Genomic DNA, 23,534 nt, shown 5'->3' with positions numbered 1-23,534 from the left:
CTGAGTTTGTGAATGTTGGTAGATACAAATTACAGACTTATAGTGTTTGCATATAAGTAGTAGTAGATACAGTTGATGAGGTTCTGAGAAGTTGAGTCCTTGAATGCCAACCAAGTCAAGGAAGTTGCATTCCTATTGTTTTCTCTTTTGTTAGTAGCTTCATGGAAACTTTACAATGGCCTTGTGGACACACTAAAGGAGTGTCTAATACGAGTCTAGGCCGACATTGATGGCGGTGTAGGGTAAAATTGTCAATAGAAAATTTATGAATGTCTAATAAGACTAATAAGGTAGATTGGGACCAAAAGCTTTAGAATATTTTATTAAAGAATCAATTAATTTTTTATTCATGAAGAATAAGAATTGAGATTTACTAGTATTAAATTTATATACGACAGGGTTGTCATGTGAATGGCTTGTGATCAATGACAGGTAATACCTCCATGGAAGCTTACCTGGCAGAAATGGCTGAAAATGGAATGGAGTAATGAATAAGAATTGAGATTTACTAGTATTAAATTTATATACGACAGGGTTGTCATGTGAATGGGTTGTGATCGATGACACGTAACACCTCCATGGAAACTTACCTGGCAGAAATGGCTGAAAAGGGAATGGAGTAGTCTGGATACTTCCAGACTAAGAATTTTCCTTTTCAAGGCAGAGGAAACTGTGCTTGAAATTGCCTGAAAAAATAAATAAATTGGAAACCAGCCAGCAAGATCACTTCATTTGTGTAGAAAATTGCTTGGTAAAATACATGATATTTTGACCCTTTTTTCTGCATAAGTGGCACTTGGTTATTTTAAGAAGAATAATTTTTCTACCGGCATGTTTGCAATAATTATTCAAGTGAGGTATTGCCATACTGAAACTATTGAATTGATTTTAAGAGAAAAAAAAACTATATAATGACGTAAAGGAACTATTTCAAGAGTTTATTTAGTTAGAACTCATTGTTGAAGTCTACAATATATTCGGTTCGAACCGTCAAAAGTCTAAAGAGCCAAGTTGACACACAATTTTTCAAGGCAGTTTTGCCAAACTCGTTCTGACTTGTAAAAACTCATTTTCAATTGAAAATGAGCCAATTCATTGAAATCAACAACAAAGTTGCTTGGGTACATTACTTTCCGGCCAAACGCCAAAATTGCATTTTCAAGATGGTTGAATATTTTGGGATTTTATTATTTTTTATTTTTATTTATTTTTGTGTTTAAAACAATTCAAATTCTTCGGATTTTTGGTATTTAGTAGTTTCTACTGATTAGGTATTTTATTCTCTTTTTTTTTTTTTTTCATAATTTTTAGATAAAGTTCAATTTTGAGTTTTTTTTTTTTTAGCATTCCTTATAATAATGTTAGGCTTCCTTATGCTATTAGAAATCTTCATTATATATATATACGGAGAATACATTACAACTGGGCCCATATACCCAAAGCAAAACAAACAACAAAGGAAATGCAACAAGCCCAAAACAAAAAAACACATCCAGATTGTCCAAATAGTTGGCCCAATATGGATATCAGAGTTTCAAAATCACAAACCCAGTCCATAAGCATGGGCGGGAATTCATCAACAAGATCCAAATTGTGGTTTGGGAATTGGCTATGTCAGTTGTGGTGCTGGTTGTGGAGTGGATGAGAATTGTGGAAAGGAGTAGAAGAAGTTCGAGTGGCCTGGTTTGTAGAAGGAGCTAGATAGGTTCCAGTTCTTTGCAATTTCTTGAGCATGTGGACTTGAATATTTCTTGATGGAGAACAATTTGTATCTCACCGAATTGACAATTGCATTGAGTGTCATGGATGGATCACCACTCAGATTGCGAAAGATTCTGTTATTGCGTTCCCTCCATATGTGATAGACAAAGCTTGTTAGTAGTAGCTTCCAAGTAAGTATTTTACAATCCTTTGATTTTTGCTTCCAATTTGATGATGCCCAAACTAGAAAATTTTGCCAAAGAACCAGGGTTTGTATTAAACCTACAGTTCTGCTGAATTCTATTCCAAACAAATTTCGAGTATGAACATTGATGGAAAATGTGTTCATAACTCTTTGCATCACTTAAGCACAATATACGTACATTAGGCTGCATCATTGAATGCTTGTCAGTGTACATAATTATTCATTAATTAATAATATATTCTAGAGTTCTGTTTACCTATACTACTTGTATTTAAAGCTGTTTATTTTTTCCTTCATGGACTTTCATTAAGGATGGCAAAGGGAGCGGGTTTGGGCAGGTGTATCCTCCCCTGCCCCTGCAACTGTTTAAAAATCTCGCCCCCATCCTCGTCCAAAACCACAAAAGCGGGGGGACTTTTCACCCCATCCTTGCAACCGTTTAACATTTTTATCTCCACGGGTACCTGCCCCGTCTCGTTTAAGACTATAATTTATTTATTGTTAAAATAGATTTGCTCTTTTTTTTCTCCCTCATCTTCAGTTCTTCACCATTACAACTTTCCTTCTAATCAAATTCATTTGTTTCTTTAATATTGTTATATAGGATACTTAATATATATATTAGAAAATATATATACTAATGAAATAAGGGTACTTAAGTAATTTGTCTATCTAAACGGGGCGGGGCGACATCCCCCCGCCCCCGCACCAAATCCGCGCGGGTTTTTATTACATCAAACCATCCCCGCCCAAATAAACTAAACAGTCCCACAAAACCTTCAAAAACGGAGCGGGGCGAGGCGGGTAACCGTGGGGGCAGGTCAAATTGTCATCCCTAACTTTCATAGCTCCTGCTCCATTTTTCTATCAAAAAAAAAAACTATTTCATTGATTTTTCTTGGTGGTTGTGATGCAGATCAATTTGAATGGTATACTGTTGAGAGGAAATTGAAAGTCATCAAAAGTTGATAATACAACATAAGTCTTGGGACATCTTGAATTGCAATTGTGATTTATAACTACAATGTCGATTGTATTTGAAATTTCTGCAATAGCCTCATTGTCAACAATGGGTCTTTAACTATATATTGCATGAATTTGCTTCAACTTACATGAAGCTAATCAGTTGTGAGAAAATACACCAAATACTTTGTGAAATAATTACGTATACACAATAAATACTATACATAAGATTTCGAGACATTGAGCTAAGGCCTTTAGCGGGTTTCCACCATAGAAATTGTAACATCATTTGTGGAACAACCTCCGGCCAACAACAGCTGGTGATGAGTCTGGACCATTATTAGTTCTTCTATAAATAAATGCAGCTTGTTTAGGAGGATCAGTGGAAGATCTGATTCATTGCACAACATCATACCTACTTCCGACATATACGTTTTGGATGCTGTAAGGGAATATTGTTTTGACGTTAAATAATATGTACACATTTTAAGCTCCATAGTTATGTGAATTTGTTACGTTTATGTTTTTTTTTCACTATTTTTAATTTCTCAGTGTGTGATATATTTATTACCAGCAGGACAACTGTTTGATATTTATAGTTCCCTGAACCGAATCAGATTTTGGGGTTGCCGATACCATTAAAATCCCGTACGTTGGTGTGAATGAGAATTCACATGAGAATCGACTGGTTTAATCAGAAAATTTACAAACGAATCGGTCAGCTGTAAATAGTCTATTTAATTTATTCACGTGTTCAAATCAATCCAGGAAGAACGATTAGAGGAAGAAGAACCAGTCCGTATCATGCCAAACGGTAGAACCTCAAATCTTGCATCCAAACTCAAATGAGTTTAAATCTCCTATATCTAGATACTAGACTCGTGGAGAAGAACAAGAACACAGGGAAAAAAATTGCATATCTCTGCGACTTAGATCAAGAGGCAAAGATGAAGACCTTTCTCCTTGTCTCTACTGCCCGAGCTATTCTCTTTGCCATGAAGTCTTTACTAAGTCACATAAAGCGGGGGCAGGTGCGGGAGCGGGAGTGTGAAAGCAGCAAAAATTTAAGTCAAGTGAGATCGCGAGAGCGGCACCCGTTTAGAAGAATTACGTGACTTAGGTCTTGACGAGGCTGTTCTTATACGCTAAAATAATGTAGTGAATGTGCGGTTCAAGAAAAGCCTTTTAGGTCAAGTTTAAATTTATAAAAACCACTACCAACACTACTACTAACGTAGTAAGAGTGAGTAGGGATCGTCCCACCGGATTATACGTGTTGGAATTTAACTTCAACTCTAATGTACCAATTGATTACAAAGAGAGAGATTGGTTGATTAAACTAAGCTGCAAGGAAATTAAAATGAAAGTAAAATAAACTAATGAGAGATAGGGATTTAAGAGATATAAAGAGAGGTCTTAGGGTGTTGGAATCATCACTAAGCTCATGTAATTAGCCATTTGCTATCCATTAATGGGGAATACATTGTTGTGAACAAAATGCGACTATAAATTGCAATATTAAGCATGGACCATCAAAATCATGTATGAATTGTCTACTTAAACTAAGTGTAGCACAACCCATCAATTCTAAGCATTACCCATCAAATTAGTCACAATTGTAGCACACATTAATATAGAGAATCATAAAATTTTGCAATAATAAGCCGTGGAATATCAAATCAAGTATAGATTGTCTACCTATGTACAAGCATGAATTAAATTGTAGAATAACCTATCAAGTGTAAGAATAATCCATCAAATTAATTAATAAACCCATTCAATGAAAACCCATGTCTAGCCATCACTAGATTTTCAATCAACCACACATAGATATGCAATTAATATAGAAAAACTAGTATAAAGATCAAATCCCAAATAATCGCACATAAGACAATATGTAATTACAAAGAGAATCAATAGGAAGAATTAAACCATATGAATCATGTGACACATAATTCCCAATTTAATCACACATAGACATGTAAATAAACTAAAGAATTAATAGGAAGAATTAAACCATAGAAATGATATAAATACACCAAGATTCATGAAATTCACAAGGCTAGAACACTAAACACAACAATATATATAAATCCCCAAAAATAGAAATACAAGGGTTTAGATTACACAAGACTTAGGGCTCATCCAAACCCTAAGTGTAGATCTAGCCAATCATAGAGGAGGTGGATGTGGTCATGAAACCCTCAAGGGTAAGCTCCAAACATGGCTCCATCTTCTTCTTCTTCTTCTTTGAAGCTCTATAGAGAGAGGGAGAGAGAGAGTGAGTGAATCTAGAGATGGATCTTGAGATGTGCCTCCACTTCCTTCTTTTCTTCTAACCCTAATCTCTAACCTTCTAAAGAGAGAAAAAAAAAAATTACAATGTAAAGAGTATGAATCTCCCCACAAAAATGATTGAATTCCTCTTATATACAAGGCTTTGGGAGCCCAAAAATGTGAGAACTCGGCTCTAGAATCGCCCCTTTGAAGCTCTGCCCGAGTTGGTTCGAAATGAGATTCAAATATGCTTTTTAATAACTTTCGTGAACAGTTCGATCGATCAGAGTCTGATCGATCTCACTTTTCTCAAATTGATCTCACTTTTCTGTGATCTATCTCACTTGGAAGATTTTCAGCATCAGTCTCCTTTTGCTCCAAATCAGCCTTATTTTGCTCCAAATCCTCATTAACACTTAGTTTGACTCCAAAAAAGCCTTAGGAAGCCATTTTTAGCTCGTTTTAGCTTTATTGACCTAAAAAGGGAAATAACACAAAATTAGTCTAAAACGGAAAAATAAGATAGATAAAGGTCCTAGAACACTCAAACTTAAGGGGTTTAAATGCGCACTTTTCAGCGCTCATCACACCCCCAAACTTAAATATTGCTAGTCCCTAGCAATGAACTACAAAGTAAAGAAATGAAATGAGCAATTAAACAACTATAACTAGAAAATAATAAAAGGATAACGCCACTTTCGTAGGGAACACGATTGCATTTAGCATATGCAACAAGCCTTTTAAACTCCTAGGTTACCCCTAGTGGACGAGTAAATCTCGTGAGGGTTTCCAGAAATGATACCCACAAACATTAAGCTCATTCTCACAAAAGAGGTACTATTATTGCAAACAAGTATTAGGAGAAAACTACCTCAAGTATGCAATTTTTCAACCCTTTCCAAGTAATCTTCCAAAATCTCAACATCAAGCAAGCAAGTATGATCCTCCACACATCAAGAAAATGATCATGCAAATCGAAACAACTTTAGAATCATTTTTGAGTGAACCGGCATCATATATGTTGCTATCTAAGCCAACTAATGAAATAATCACATCCTTACCTTCAAACTAGCACACAAATCTAGTACCGATCATTAAGATAAAAAGTGGACCTTTTATTAAAGCTTTATTGTTCTAAGTGCGCTTATTCTTTTCACTCGATTTTTTTTATATTTTTATATTTTTTATTTTTTTTTAAGGATCAAAGATGGAAGCATGGTGCAATGTGTTGATCTATTAAGCTTTCTAGTGATCCATGAGGTCGAGCGTTAGGTCAATGACTCCCAAACTGAACGGCTTTAGGGCATTAGGTGTTTAAATACCCCTACGGACTTACAAGTTCAAATTAACTAGGCTACAAATCAAGACAACCTCCATCTAATCATTTCCTACTTCTCACCTTTTGAAAGAAGTCCTCACTTTTTATTGCTTTTGCAACTTTTTCTCTTTTTATTTTTATTTTTTTATATTCAATTATTAACCTAAAGTTTGGGCTCTCCACCTTTCGGCGCGAGAAATTCAATGCTTGATGAGGCTAGAATCCCGGTTACTTAGTGAAAAAGGGTTGTTATCCACCTTTATAAAGAATGAAAAGTTTCAATGCACTACTAGCTTAATTGGGATATAACCAATTCAATAATCAACAAAGCATGTACCCCACAAATGAATGCTAGTGTGCGCATATGCTAGTGTAGAATCCTAGAGTGAATCTCAAAACAATCACACATAAGACAACATGTAATTACAAAGAGAATCAATAGGAAGAATTAAACCATATGAATCATGTAAGACATAATTCATAATTTAATCACACATAGACATGTAAATAAACTAGATAATTAATAGGAAGAATTAAACCATAGAAATTATAGAAATACACCAAGATTCATGAAATTCACAAGGTTAGAATACTAATCACAATAATATATATAAATCCCCAAAAATAAAAATACAACGGTTTAGATTACACAAGACTTAGGGCTCATCCAAGCCCTAAGTGTAGATCTAGCCAATTATGGAGGAGGTGGATGTGGTCATGAGACCCTCAAGGGTAAGGTCCAAACATGGGTCCATCTTCATCTTCTTCTTTTTTGAAACTCTAGAGATAGAGAGAGTATGGATCTAGAGGTGGATCTTGAGATATGCCTCCACTTCCTTCTTATCTTCTAACCCTAATCTCTAACCTTCTAGAGAGAGAAAATAAAAATTACAATGTAAAGAATATGAATCTCCCCAAAAAAATGGTTGAATCACTCTTATATACAAGGCTTTGGGAGCTCAAAAATATGAGAACTCGGCTCTAGAATCGCCCCTTTGAAGCTCTGCCCTAGTTGGTTCGAAATGAGATTCAGATCTGCTTTTTAATAACTTTCGCGAACAGTTTGATCGATCAGAGTTTGATCGATCTCACTTTTCTCAGATCGATCTCACTTTTTTGTGATCTAACTCACTTGGCAGATTTTCAGCATCAGTCTTCTTTTGCTCCAAATTAGTCTCCTTTTGCTCCAAATCCTCACTAACACTTAGTTTGACTCCAAAAAGGCCTTAGGAAACCATTTTTAGCTCGTTTTAGATTTATTGACCTAAAAAGGGAAATAACACGAAATTAATCTAAAACGAAAAAATAAGATAGATAAAGGTCCTAGAACACTCAAACTTGAGGGGTTTAAATGCACACTTTTCAGCGCTCATCAGGTCTGTTATTGAGGATGCCAAAAACTGCATGGCCGGATATGACCCGCGAGAAGAGCATTGGGTCGGGTAGTAGATCTTGGTCCATACCAAAACTTTGTAAGACAAGCACAAAATTGAAGATCCGTGGAATAAAGCTAGGCCCAAGAAGAGAAGGCCCGAAGATGGGGGCCTAGCATGAGAAGTCAGTTAGGAAACTCCTAGAAGACCTGTAACCGTCTATAAATAGATAAAAAATAGAGGGAAAAAAGGGAGAAAAATCTTGAAGTATAAGGGTAACTTTTAAAAAATATAGATGAGAAATTTCTTGCATTTTCAATGGCGCCGTCCATGGGAATCGATGAAGATTGACTTGATCAAAATTCATTCGTGAAGTAGAAGCTTGATTTCAGAAGGTGGAATTCAGATTGGTGAGACTTTGATCTGCGAGATCCTGATCTGGACTCAGTAGAATTTTTGATTTAGTTGATCTTTGGAGTTAGATCTGTGTAGTTGTAATCTGGCCCGCACAGCTAGATTTGCTGAATCCACAGCAAGAATGATTCAGATCCGGTTAAAAGAAATCGGAATTCAGCTATCTCAGAATCAGATCTGGTGTATTTGTGTAAGCAGAGGTCAGATCTGATCAAGATTCTACAGTTAATGACTCTACTACAATCAGGAACCATGATTGGAGGTGAGAATTCCAATTTGTAGGCAAATGACCAACAGACGAAGCTTGATGAGTTGATGAACATGATTGAAGCTCTCAGAAGAGAGAATGCAGAGTTAAGAGCTGGAATGTAGCGTCAAGAAGTTTCGGCGATTTTGCGACCCCTTCCGGCAAGCGCAGAAGGTATGCAACCCGATGTTGCACACCAAGGTGAGCAAAAAGGGAACAATCACATGGATCTTCGCTGCGAGGAGGCCAAGCCAGATGATTTTCCGCCAAATGCTCGCCGCGTGGAAGATCGTGAGGGATCAATTCACCTGGATCCGTGGCACGAAAAGATCATACGGAACGAAGCCATGACTTTTGATCCATATTAAGAAAGGCACAATCGAGAAGAAGCTGTGGAGTTTGGTCAGCATAAAGCTACACCGCTCTGGCAGAAAGAGTCAACGGAGGAAAGATCGCTTAATCCGCCTTACCGGCCTTCAATGGCCACGTACGATTATGGAAGTTCAGAGTAGAGATCTGCAGATCAAAGAATTGTTACAAGGTTCCAAAGGGAGAATGCGGCCCTCCGATCAGTAGCTCGGACGGTTGATTCGCCAGCCATCGATGAGATCCTGAATGCTCCGAGTCCGAGGAAATTCTCCATGCCTATTTTCATCTTGTTCGATAGAACGACCAATCCAATTGATCATGTATATCACATTCAGTTGAAAATGGCTCTAAATATAGAGAATGATCCCCTGATGTGTAAATGTTTTCCTATAAGCCTATCTGGACCAGCACTCAACTGGTTCAAGAACCTGCCGAGGGGCTCAGTGGACAGTTTCCGAAGCTTGTGCGATCGGTTCATAAGCCAATACTATGGGAATAAGCGCCCGGCCAAGGATATCTCGAGTCTTTTCACAATGAAGCAGTATGAAGACGAGTGTCTCCAAGCTTTTCTTACTAGGTTCAACCTTACTAAGAGCATGGTGATTGAGTGCCATCCTTTCACAGTGGTCCAAGCGTTCAAGCTAGCAATGAATCGTGGTACACCATTTCACGCGAGCTTGGTGGTGAACACACTGAAGACTATGGATGAGTTGAATGAAAGAGCTGATGGATTTGTGTGTTTGGAAGAGGAAGAAGCAGCTAACGCTCGGAAAACCTCCATAATATCAACGGAGGAGGAGACCAAAGCCAAGATCCGTCAAAAACATGCTCCACCACAGAGACAGACCTCTTGGAAGGCAGAGAAGAGGCCTAGAGAAGAAGAGCTCATCACTCTACTAAAAGTTACTCTGGCAAGGCTATATCAAGAAAACAAAGATAAGTTTCGCTCTCTCTTGCCAATTAGACAACCTCTCGAGCAGAGAGATCAGTCTAAACATTGAGCTTTTCACAGTGATTTTGGTCATTAGACTAATGAATGCAGGAACTTAAGGAGGCAGGTGGAGATGCTGATAGCAAGAGGAGAATTTGCGGGATATATTCAAGGGCCGGCGGTGAAGCAGACCGATTGGTAGCGCAAGTGAAAAGGAGTCAAAAGTCGAGCTCCCACAACGCACAACCAGTTCAGATAATAAATGCAATTCACTGTCGATCTGAGTCAAGCGAGGAGTCAGATGAATTGCTCCGGACTCGCCTTCACCAAGCACAAATGAAGAGGAGGATAGGAAGTGTGAATGCTCTGCACTAGCAGAATGCATCAACGCAGATAAAGTTTGACAGAACGGATCTGTTGCATATTCAGACACCACATGAAGATCCATTAGTTGTCAGCTTGACAGTGGCGGAATCTTTAGCATGCAGAGTTCTGATTGATCCTGGAAGCAGTGCAAACATCATGCCAAGAATTACGTTCGATCGACTCGAGATTAAACCAGAGAAGCTTAAGCCGACCAGGAATCCATTGCTAGGATTTGATGGAAAATGGGTGGACCCCATTGGCATGGTAGAAGTAACAGTGCAAGCCACTGAAAGAGTTTTGACTGAGAGCTTTGTGGTCATTGAAATCCACCCATCTTATAACCTCCTGATGGGAAGAGGTTGGATTCACAGAGTCCAAGGTGTTCCATCAACTCTGCATCAAGTGATGAGGTGCCTGGGACCAGACAGAACAAAGGTGATAGATATTCATGGGGGCTAGGTTGTAGCCAAAGAATGTTATTATGTTACCTTGAAGTCTGCTGGAAAAGGAAAAGCTCCCATCCGATCTGCGAGCCCAAAATAGCATTTACAAGAGCCTCCTCCCAATAAGAATGGGGAGGAGGGACCTTTGGTCTTGACCGAAGAACCTCTTGTTGAAGTACAGATCAACCATGATAAACCAGATCAAACCATAAGAGTGGGAACTAGAATTGTTGAGGGGGAGAAGCAAGAGTTGATTGATTTCTTGTCTTAGAACGCAGATGTGTTTGCATGGAGCCATTCAGACATGCCATGAATCAATCCTTCTGTGTCCTATCATTCCCTAAATGTAAATTCGAACGCAAAACCTATAAGGCAGAAGCAGAGAAGGTTTGCCCCAGAGCGTAATCAAATCATAGCTGAAGAGATTGACCGGTTGCTTGATGCAGGATTCATCAGAGAGGTGCAGTACCCGGATTGGCTCTCGAATGTCATTGTTATGCAAAAGAAGAATGGGAAATGGTGAGTATGTATTGACTTCACCAATCTAAACAAAGTTTACCCGAAGGATAGTTTCCCTTTGCCGAAGATTCATCAAATGGTGGATGCCACTACAGGATTTGAACAGTTGACCTTCCTGGATGTTTACTCAGGTAATAATCAAATACCCATGGATCCAAATGATGAAGAGAAAACTTCATTTGTTACTGAATAGGGAACCTACTGCTACAAAGTCATGCCGCTCGGACTAAAGAAAGTAGGAGCTACCTATCAAAGGCTGATCAACAAGATTTTCAAAAATCAAATGGGGAAAATTGTAGAATCATACATCGATGATATGGTGGTGAAAAGTAAGAAGAAAGCTGAGCACCTGGAGCATTTGAGGGATGTATTTGGTGTATTGAAGAGTTATGGAATGAAGCTTAATCGAACCAAATACTCGTTCGGCGTAAGCTCTGGCCAATTCTTGGGGCACGTGGTCAATCATAGAGGAATTGAGGCTGCCCTCACAGGCCGGATAGCTGCGTTAAGTAGATTCATTTCTAAACTGTCGGATCGTTGTAAGCCATTCTTTGAAACAATACGAGGTCATGGAAGACAAACCTGGGGGGATACACAACGACAAGCGAGAAGCTTTTTGTGTACCTTGGAGTGTCCAGCATTGTGACAAGTGCCGTTCTAATCCATTATAAAGAAAGAAAACAATTCTCAGTGTTCTATGTTAGCAAAACAATGACCGAGCCCGAACAAAGATATTCAAAAGCCGAATGAGTGATACTCTCGCTAGTAAATACAAAAAGGAAGCTCGGGCATTATTTTGAGTCCCATCCTATCGTCGTTCTGACCACCTTTCCTATAAAGGTAATCCTGCATAAGCCAGATCTGTCAGGGAGGATGACAAAGTGGCCCATAGAGTTAAGCTCGTTTGACATAACATACGAACCCATAACGGCTATTAAAGGGCAAGCAGTGGCTGATTTCTTACTAGAATGTGACACGAAAGATACGGAGGAGGACCTTCGGGGTTGTTCATGGATGCTCTTTGTAGACGGCTCCTCGAATTAGATGGGGGCAGGCATTGGGATCAAACTGTAGACGCCAGAAGGCACATCCCTAAGTCATGCACTCAGATTCGAGTTCAGAGCCACCAATAATGAAGTAGAATATGAAGCGTTGTTGACTGGACTCAAGTTAGCTAAAAAACAGAAGGTCAAGAACTTAGTTGTTTTTAGTGATTCGCAACTGATTATTCGGCAAGTGAATGAGGAGTACGAAACCAAAGATAAAACAATGGAGGCATACCGTTCTACCGTCATACGCGAAGCTAAAGACTTTGATAAAATAGAGTTCATCCAGTTGCCGAGAGAGCATAACGAGGATACCGGTAGGTTAGTATGCAGTGCGTCAAGTTCTGGAGAAATACTGGCAAGGGTAATCCTAGTGGGTGCATTGTGTCAGCCATCTATCTTTGAAAAACCATCAGGCTCGAACCCTTGGCAAGTGAATGTCATACCATACGAGCCAAGCTAAATAGATCCGATCGTAACTTATATACGGGATGGCGTTCTACCAGAACAAAGAGATGAACCTAGGAAAATCTGAACGAATGCTGCAAAGTACGCCATAGTGCATAACTAGTTATATAGAAGATCTTACTCCGGACCGTACCTGAAGTGCGTTACCCCCACAGAAGCTCGGCAGATATTGCGGACTATTCATGAAGGCGTATGTGGAAATCATTCAGGGGGAAGATCTTTAGTGTACAAAGCAATGACGCGAGGGTATTTTTGGCTGAACATGTCGCGAGATGCAAAAGAATTCTCCAGAAGATGCGATAAATGCCAAAGGTTCGAACCACTTATCCACCAACCACTTGAAAACTTGCACGTAATGGCCACACCATGGCCTTTCGTGCAATGGGGGATGGATGTGGTTGGCCCTTTGCCGACCGCAAGATCGTAAAAGAAGTACGTTCTGCTAACAACAGATTACTTTACCAAGTGGGTGGAAGCAGAACTGTATCCAAGTGTGACCCAAACTCATATGAGACACTTTATCTAGAGCAATATTATTAGTCATTTTGGTGTTCCAAGGTCGATCATCATGGACAATAAGACTAATTTTGACAGCAAATAAGTAAGAGAGTTGCTAGAAAAGTATGGAATTAACCAAAAATTGGTAGTAGTTAGCCATCCACAGGCAAATGGTCAAGTTGAGATCACAAACAGAACGATCTTTGCTTGTATTAAGAAGAAGCTCGAGGATCAGAAAAAGGAAATGGTTAGACGAACTTCCGAACGTTTTGTGGGCTTACAGAACGACACCGAGACGGCCGACCGGGGAAAGCCCATTCGCCATGGCATATGGCACCAAGGCAGTCATACCGGTCGAGTACTTAGTCCCAACTATTCGAAGCTTAACGTGGAATCAAAAGTAGAATGACAAAATGTTGAGATTTAACCTTGATATGTTGGAGGAAAAAAGAGATGCCGCGGCAATAAGGCTCGCGTCCTATCAACAGATACTCGTGAATAGCCACAACAAAAGGCTGAAGCATAAAGACTTCGCCCATGGTGACCTGGTTCTAAAAAAGAAGGTGGGGCCCATATAGAATTGCAGAAGTCATAGGAAAGGGGGCATACGTTCCGGAGACCATAGCTGGAAGGTTGGTAAACAAGTCGTGGAACGCTACATCTCTGAAAAGGTATTACCAATAAAAGATTAAGTTGTGCTTCGAGTAACGTCCATTTCCAATTATGTACTTACGAGTGTATAAAATTTCTTAAAAAATCTATGAAAAATACTACCTCCTTTCAAAAAGTTGATTAAGCAAAGGAATCTTTGCAAAGTAAGTGGCAGCCGACACTATGAACCGAACGCCAGAAACTTGCCAAAAATAAAAGTGAAAATGACAAGTGGCATTCTAGCCGAGTGCCAAACACTTAGCAAAGTAAGTGGCAGCTGACACTATGACCCGAACGCCAAAAACTTGCCAAAAATAAAAGTGAAAGTGGCAAGTGGCATTCTAGCCGAGCACCAAACACTTGGCAAAGTAAGTGGCAGCTGTCACTATAAGCCGAACGCAAAAAACTTGCCAAAAATAAAAGTGAAAGTGGCAAGTGGTATTCTAGCCGAGCGCCAAAAACTTAGCAAAGTAAATGGCACCTGGCACTGTGAGCCGAACGCCAAAAACTTGCCAAAAATAAAAGTGAAAGTGGCAAGTGGCATTCTAGCCGAGCGCCAAACACTTAACAAAGTAAGTAGCAGCTGGTACTATGAGCCGAATCCCAAAAATAAAAGTGAAAGTGGCAAGTGGCATTCTAGCCGAGCGCCAAACACTTAGCAAAGTAAGTGGCAGACACTATGAGCCGAACGCCAAAAACTTGCCAAAAATAAAAGTGAAAGTGGCAAGTAGCATTCTAGCCGAGCGCCAAACACTTAGCAAAGTAAGTGGCACCTGGCACTGTGAGCCGAACGCCAAAAACTTGCCAAAAATGAAATCAATTGCTATTGCCGAACGTCAAAACTTGCCAAAAATGAAATCAATTGCTATCGCTGGTGCACAGATAAAAGCAATAAAAAATTATTAGAAAGTTTGGATAAGATTGAGTAAAAAATCATTCATTTCATTCATTAAGGGCTTTAGAATTACAAAGGCAAAATATACGAATGAAATGAATAAAGAGAAGGAAATTGAGGCATTAGGAGGATTCTATCTAGTGACATCTGCTCTATCAGCCTTTTAATTGCATTGAATAGCTTCTTCATTGTCATTGGTCATCCCATCTCCACGAGGAGGAGAATCAAGTTGACTAACAGACTCGTTTTGCTGAACTCTATCCTCAGTAGCAGTTGTAGAGGGAACCACGGTACATAAGGGAGGAATGTCCAGAGGCCGAATAGAAGAAGGAATAGGGATGACCCCGGATGATGCAATCTCCTGGCATTCATCAAATATGAGCTCAGCAAAAGTGAAGTCTGGGTTAGCATAGACTCTAGGGGGATCAATTTCTAGCTCCTTGTCAATGTCATCCGAACTAGAACCGGTCTGACCTTCAGCAGGAAGATGGCCAGTGTACCCTTCCCTGTACCCCTCGGCATACTTGAGGGCACCGATCCGGGAGAAGCGACCATGCAGAGTCGTTACTCCACCATTAACCTTGCCAATAATGTCGAGCAAGGCATTGCGTTTATCCAAGGCTCTTTTTTCAAAAGCTATTCGCGTAGCCTGCTCGTCACCCAGCAGGCGTTGAATTTTTCCCTTCTCAACTCTGAGCGTTTTACGCTCGGTCTGCCAGACACTCTTCTCGATCTAAAGAACGTCCTTCTCATCCTGAAGGGAGTCAGCTTCTTTCTTCAGAATGTCCCTTTCGCTTTCAACTGTGTTCAGCTTCACCATCAGCTCAGCATTCTGGGTGCTAATGATCTTATTCTCCTTGTTGGTTGTGTCAAGACTGTTGGCAAACTTGCGCACCTTAGCATTGCACAACTCAATTTGCTTCTGCATGGTCATCATGCTGAATAAGGTCTGCAAGGCGATGCGCGAATATTAATTAAGCCGAACGTAAATTCAGAAGAATTAAGGTATGAAGGCTGTCTTAAATTAACTGGCTGAGGGATAGAAAACTACCTCAATTACAGCCAGAGGAAAGCAGCTAAACACCTCCTTCTGAGATAAACATTTGGCCATCTCAATGTCCTTAGGGGACCACAAGTTCTTGTAATATACCATAGCGGTGGGGCCATCCATGAACATGGTCTTATTTGATTTAATAGTTGAGCCATCTGCTTGGGCAAATTGGGGAGTCCATAACACCACTCCAGAGGGAGAGGCATTGGCTATACCATACCCAGAGGGAGCAGGTGGTCTGGTTTGGGGAGGCATGGGGCCGTTCGGCCCGGAAGCCCGAGCCCTTCTTACTAGAAGGATGTCATCAGGACTTGGAGCACTGTCAGGCTGGGGCCTCTTCCCTCGCTCTCTATCCTGAACGGATACAATGGCAGAAGGGTTGTTGGATTGGGAAATGGTGTTCGTGTTGACAGCTGAGGCATTAACGGTAGGGTTAGCAGCCACAACGTATGGAGTGGTGCTAGAGGTAATGGCAGAAGAGGATGTTGAGACTGGAGAAGAAGCTGTGGCAGTGGCAGCAACGGTCCTATGAGGGTCTTTCTTCCTACTGAAAGAAGGGATCCTGAGTTGACTTATTGTGCTGCCGAGGAGTGAGATGTCAGCTAGGTTATCTAACACAAGTAGATTGGAACAAGAAGGGACGCGGTTCAAAACGTATTTCTTCAGGTAATTGTACTTATCCCTGTAAACACCGTAGTTTAATTCGTCATAAGGGATGCTTAGGGAATGGCATAGAAAAGTGCAGAAGCGAGGAACGCAAATTTCACAAGGGCAATCGCTTTGTAAGTTTTGTACTTCTGGTATGAGGAGATCGAGCATTCTCTAAAAGCGTTCGGGATAGGGTAATGCCTTGCAGCCGGAGAAGACTGATGAGCACTGAAAAGTGCGTATTTAAACCCCTTAAGCTTAGGCATTTTAGTACCTTTATCTATCTTACTTTACGGTTTTAGATTGATTTAGTATTATTTCCTTTTTCAGGCACTTATCCCGAAAATAAGCTAACTTAGCCAAATAAGAGCTTAATTGAAGTAATTCTGGGATTAAACAAAGAAAGAAGCAAAGTGGAGAAAGAAGGAAGCCAATGAAGCCAAAGGTGGCAAGCACCAAAGTTCGATCGATCCAAGTTCAAGGTTCGATCGATTGAACAATGATCGATCTCAGCACTTCAAGATAGATCCAAGCCTTGACCCAAAAGCATAAAGTTCCAAAAGTTCGATCGATCCAACACCATCCTTCGATCGATCGAACACTTTTGTCCTTATTCAAATGATTGATCCTATCCACAGCTGTACCACCTACTAACCACTTTTGTCCTTTCCCATAAATATCTCCCATAAATATCTCAGATTTGTCTTTTTCCAAAAAGCTCAGCCAGTTAGATTGATCTAACCTAAGTTCGATCGATCTCACTTACTTTTGATCGATCCAAGACCAAGGTTTGATCGATAGCCTAAGTTCGATCGATCTCACTTACTTTTGATCGATCCAAGACCAAGGTTCGATCGATCGATCGAACTTCCTTCAGTGCGAAAAAGTTAAAATTCCATCTCATTGAAAGTTGTCATTTATCCAATCATTAAGGAATATTGTGTGCACGACCCCAGCTCATTTTGGGTGTCATTTTGACCTACCTATATAAGGATAAGGATTACTTTTTACCATGGGAGCCAACATTATTTTCATATCATCTCTTGGAGAGCAAGCTTAGAGGAGGAGGAGGTTAGAGACACCATAAGAGTTCTTCATCAAAAAGGAATAGATTTTAACCATGAAATTAGCCCTTGAGGGTTGGAGCATCATTACCATGAGTGGCTAAACATCCTCTTGGGGATAGAGTTAGTCCCAAGCATGCTTTCTATATCTTAATCTTGTGTATTATTGAGGGATTAGTGTTGTAATTGATGTTTTGACACTTTGATATATATAGATCTTGTTTATTCAATGATTTATGTGGTTTAATGCTTCTAATTAGTCATTTCATTCTATCCATATGTCTATGTATGCCAGAATTGATGTTCATGTGCTTGTCTCTAGATTTTGTGTTATTGATGCATGTCTATGTGTATTGATGTTATAGATTTGGAGATTGTCAAAACATAGTGCTTAAAGGAGTGCTCTTGTGATTCTCTTGATGGTTCATGCTTATCTCTTGATGGATTGTGCCTCTCCCTTAATTTATTTTCATGCTAGTAGTATAGATGTAGTGTAGTTGTAGTGTAGTGTTAAATGGGAAGACAATTTATGCTTGTTATTTGATGATCCAAGCTTTTGAATGCAAGTAGCATATGTCTCTATCCTTGTGTTGTATTTGGATTGTGAGCTTAATGAAATGATTAATGACTTGTTTTGATTTATTGTGCCTTTCATATGTTGTTTAGACAATATATGCTTCATTACTTAGATATATTGTGCCTTTCACATGATGTTTAGACAATACATGCTTAACTAGCCATCCTTACTTGTTGAATCAACCAAACACACACACACCAATATTGCAACACACTATTTGCCCTCATTAATCACTTGTCAATGATATAGAAATGCATTGCTTGGTGGTGATATCTAAACCCCAAGATCTCTGTCTCTCTCTTACTTACTCTTAATTGCACTCTTTGCTATCACTTAGTTTAATTTAGTTGCTCTTTAATCAACCAACCAACCAATTGTTTGATCACTCGACCTACTAGCCCTAATTGTGATTCCACAACATTGCTCGATCCTCATAATCCCTTGGGACGATCCCTACTCACTCTTGCTACGTTAGTAGTAGTGTTGGTAGTGGTTTTTATAAATTTAAACTTGACCCAAAAGGCTTTTCTTGAACCGCACATTCACTACATCAATTTTGGCGTGTAGGAACGGCCATCGCACCGTCAAAGACCAGGCCCCCCTAACCCCAACTATGTTATTTTTCCAACCCTTCTCAGAATTAAGTTTGTCCGTATAAATGGATCTTTTTTCCAGAGGGTAGAAATGCTAATACATGTTGTCAAGCCTGATCTTGCTGACCTTATAATAGAGAAGGAGATTTATGATATCAAGATCTAGACCCCTATCACGGTTCAGGAGCATCAGAACGGACAAAACCCTAAGGAAATTGGGATTTACTTGTAGAGGGGAAAGCTTCAATCTGTTAAAAACATAGTTGAAGAAGGGATGCAAGGGAAATCTAATGATGTTTAGGTGAAGAAGGGAAAACAAGACTTCGCCGGGAAGAAGGTTAGCGCCAGTCCTGATGTTCACATTTTTAGGGCACTCTCTAATGTGAATATTATTGGGGAGATGAAGTTTCATACGAAGAATATCAAGATCGATGGGCATGATGAAGGCAAATAAGAACACTAAGAAGTGAAAAGATTCAAAGGAAAAAAAGAAAAAAGAAAGCAAAACTAACCTCGAGAGGGTTGAAGATCGCAAAGATACTGCAAGACGACTGAAAAGGAAAGATCTTGTGCAAGAACTCACCATAGAAGATTTGATTTGCTCGGAAGAGGCAAATAGTAAATTGAAAGCCAAGTGTGATAGAGACAACAAAGAAAGAAGGGGCACAGGTGCATCGACTTATAAAGTAAAGTTGGACGCAAAAGTCGAGACGTAGGAAAATGAAGAGGCTTCAAATTTCAAAACAGCAATTACTGCACCGACCACTCATTCCCCATACAATCACCTTGAGCCACCGTGTCATGATTAGTGATCATTGATAATCACTCCCTAATTAATTAGGGAGTCATTTTTGGGACAGTTGAGGATGCCAAAAACTGCATGGGCCGGACACGACCCACGAGAAGAACATTAGGTCGGGTAGTAGATCTTGGTCCATACCAAAACTTTGTAAGACAAGCCCAAAATTAAAGATCCGTGGAATAAAGCTAGGCCCAAGAAGAGAAAGGCCTGAAGATGGGGGCCTAGCATGAAAAGTCAGTTAGGAAACTCCTAGAACACCTGTACCTGCCTATAAATAGATAGAAAATAGAGGGAAAAAAAGGGAGAAAAATCTTAAAGTGTGAGGGAAACTCTGCAAAAATATATATGAGAAATTTCTTGCATCTTCAGTTATATATGGTAAAAATATTATTTCATTCTTACATTAATTTAGTAAGAATATAATTACTAAGATTTTGTAATAAATACAATGAGTTACCATTTATAAATAACATACTCATGTTAAATGGGCTTTAAAAATTTAGGGTAAAGTATAGCAACACCCCATGAGATTTGCCAAAAGAACACACAGGTGAAACTTACCTTTTTTTTTTTGACAAAGACACCCCTCAAGTTTGATACAGCTACCAAAGACACCCCAATGATAATAAATTGACATTTTTACCCTTTAACATTGACCAATTTGAATATTGAAATGACTTTTTTTAACCTCATACCCATAACTTTTTTCCTTCTTTCCTCTCTGTTCTCTCTTTCTCCGCCCCAACACCAACACACACATACCGTCACACAGATTCTCAGAGGATGTAACGAAGGCAAACGAAGGTGTACTTTCAACAAATTTCCAGTACGCCAACCATCAATAAATAGCATTGTATCGTAGATTATAGGGCACACAAAATTGGTGGCCATATGTAAGTAACCGGTGTGAAATCCGATGTAAAAACTAGCCCAGAAGGGTAGACCGAGCTTTGTTGGGATTTCCAATCTCTCTCTTCTTCACTCTCTCTCAAGGGCGAATCTAGAGTTTGAGTTAAGTTTCCATTGATTTTGTTATTTACAATATGTTCTTCTGCCCTGATTTTCTTCTCTCTTGTTTTTTAGTTATTTAATCTGGTTTTTTTTTTTTATTATTTTTTTTCCATCTATTTTGATGTCCAAAAATGCTATTGTAATATAGAAATTTCAACAGTTTTTTTTTTTTTTTTTTTTTTTCATATATATATATTCTCGAGTAGTGAAATGGAAAAAAAGTAATAAGTTTCAGGAAATAATGCTAAATTTATGTAAATTTGATGAGGAGCACAGATGAATCTGAGGTGTAGAGATATTTGTTTAATTTGTATTTTTTCCCTTTGCAGGTGTCTTCTTCCTGGATAAGAAATAAAAATGAGTTCAGTTTTGGGGGCATGGGATCCAAGAGCTAAGCAGCGCTTCTCTGCCCAACCAGGGGAGTTTTTCACTCCAGCTTTTACTTGGCTTGTTCCAAGTTTTTTTTTTTTTTTTTTTTTTAAAAAAAAAAAAAAAACTTGGAACAAGCTTCAATGGTGTCTAATTCCAATGGAATTTCTGATTCATGATTTGTTCGTTAGATACTAATATTTCAATTATCTTGTTTTTGTCCTGATATTGGAGATGAAGGGTTTGAGATGGTGTTGATTTTATGATTGAAGGGTTGGCGAGATTTTCGGTTGATTGTGCATATTGTCGGCCACCATAACGTCGTTGCCACAAATCGCCACCACCATGGCAGACCGTTCCCGCTGCTGCGGATCCGGTGAGGACAATCTGTAGATCGCTGCCGGAATCGATGGGGTCGCCAATTGTAGGGTTGATTGAATGCTGAGGGTAATTTAGTCATTTAAGTATTTTGATATTTTATAATTAGAATTAATAATATAGTGAAGGGCAAAATGGACTTTTCACATGTTATAAGGCTCTGTTTAGATGACGAATTTTACAAGAGGGTGTGGTTGTCCAAAAATAGACAAACTTTCATCTACATGTTCTTACCCCAAACCTCAGGGGGTGTCTATGTACTTTACCTAAAAATTTAAAAAAATTCACTAAGATTCATTAAAAATCTATTTTCATCAAATTATGTTGCAAAAAAATGTGTATCGATCTATTTTAGATCTTATGTGTGAGATCGAAAAAAATTCACAACAGTGAGAACCGATTCCATTACGTAACACCAATACAGACCCGATTCTGTTACACCACGACTGTGTCCCACGACCGATACGGCGAACCTTGGACTATATATAAATGTAAGAACAATTGTGAGATAAATATCTATATATGATATTTGTCGTACATACATGGTTTATGTATAGATGACGAAACTTATAATGCTTGGTTTTCATATGATTCATGTACATATTGGTCATGACAAAGTTTTATGCGAGGAAGTGGATTTAGACTAAAAATGATAGAATTAGAATGATCACTTTCGTAAATGATCGGACTAACACAAATTGAAGATAAAATGAGAAAAAATCAATTAACATGGTTTGGACATATACAAAGAAGACTTTTAAGTGCACCACTTAGAAAAAGTTACATAGTCAAAATGTTCTCAACATAACTAATATGTGTCTCATTTTTAAGAGGATAACATGCAAAACCTTCTCATCATACCTAATATGTGTCTCCCTGCAACCCCAAATCCCTCCATTTCTTTTCTTTTATCAGAACATGCAATTTTCCTGCGTTAGCTTTTCTTTTCTTTCCAACAAAACTGGGCGTAAAGTCATGGTCATAGTAGCCTCAATTATTGATCGGACTGGATTGTCGTCACTCCTCACTTGGACCCCATATGTGATTATGACACTGCTTACATTTCAACACAGAGGTTAGAAATTAAATAAGAAAGTAAAAAGAAGAATATAGAAAAGATTACTATTATTTTTTTTTTTTAAATCATGCATTATGTACGAGAGTGAACTGCATTAAATCTCCTCTTTTTTATTTGTGTTTTGTACTAAATTCCTTATTTTCTATTTTTCCCCAAAAAAAAAAAACATAGCTAAGAGGGACTTGTTTGGACATTGAGTTTTCTCATATATTTTGGAGACGAAAATACCCCTATATATACCCCCACGTATATATCTACTTCATTGTCATTCCTAACCACATATCCTCCACCATTACAATAACATGTACTCTTCTCGTTGTTCAATTTCTTTTGTTTACCCATAATATATACATTATATGTACAATTATAATATTATATGTAATATATATCATTAAATATTATTTATACTATATTTGCATTTTCAATCAACCTTCAAACCCACATGAATATGAATCTTTTTTTGAAATATACCTGCTATTTTTTTTTTTTTTTTTTTTGAGAATTATATTGTGCATTCATTTATTTAATTTTTATTAATTTTCATTTTATACAGATTTTTTAAATGGAGTCATCTTCTACCAAAACGGGAATAAAGCCTAAATGTTTTTTCCCCCCCCCCCTTTTTTTTTTTTTTAATTGGTATTCACACACACATATCTCCACTGAGACTCAAACCCCTTACCTCTCTTTGAAAAGTAGGGGTTTGGTACCTCTAGGTCACTGACCTGTTAACTTATAATCTATTCCTTTCATGTGACTATTGTGGACTTGACAAGTATTGTGACATTATTATGGAATTGTTTAGCCCATGCTTTTATAGACTAAAGTATTTTCTATTTAATAAAAGACTGCATTCAAAAACATTTTTCTGTTTCTTCCTAAAGAAAAAAAGTCTAATAAACTGTTAAAATATTATGCAGACAAACAATAATAAAAAAAATAAAATTATCAAAACTGGTCGATAAAGCAGATTTTTAAGTAACCTAAAGAATATTTTAGTCAATTTCTATTTCAGTTCCTTTTGAGCATCTTGTGATAATTGAGGGATTTTTTGGGCAAAATAATAGAAAGGGGGGTTTGGTACAAAATCCAACTAGAAAGGAGGCTTTTAATGTTGTTCACTCTATGAAATGACATGCATATATAGATGCCCCACGAATATCGTAGATATTTTTCCAACCGACAATTCTTCTTATTTTTCAAACTATACCTAATCCAGCTGCTAATAAATATGCAAAATTGACAGAACTACAGATAGATGGGGTATTATTCTGTGTCA

General features: G+C 38.4%; 1 protein-coding gene across 1 annotated transcript; it reads left to right on the top strand.

Moving 5' to 3' along the window:
* The first annotated feature begins 9,208 nt into the window (after nt 1–9,208).
* Nucleotides 9,209–11,261, top strand: LOC132277862 (uncharacterized). Its single transcript, XM_059779704.1, has 5 exons — nt 9,209–9,778; nt 9,910–10,005; nt 10,192–10,599; nt 10,984–11,126; nt 11,258–11,261. The coding sequence occupies exons 1-5, from the start codon at nt 9,209–9,211 to the stop codon at nt 11,259–11,261; spliced, it is 1,221 nt and encodes a 406-aa protein (XP_059635687.1).
* Nucleotides 11,262–23,534: the final 12,273 nt, after the last annotated feature.

Source organism: Cornus florida, unplaced genomic scaffold, assembly GCF_030987335.1.
Source record: "Cornus florida cultivar Cherokee Brave unplaced genomic scaffold, ASM3098733v1 CherokeeBrave_3.0.0_Hap2_Chr01, whole genome shotgun sequence".
Classification (NCBI taxonomy): Eukaryota; Viridiplantae; Streptophyta; class Magnoliopsida; order Cornales; family Cornaceae; genus Cornus; species Cornus florida.
Note: the sequence above shows the minus strand (reverse complement) of the source record. Positions and strands in the feature narration are given on the sequence as shown.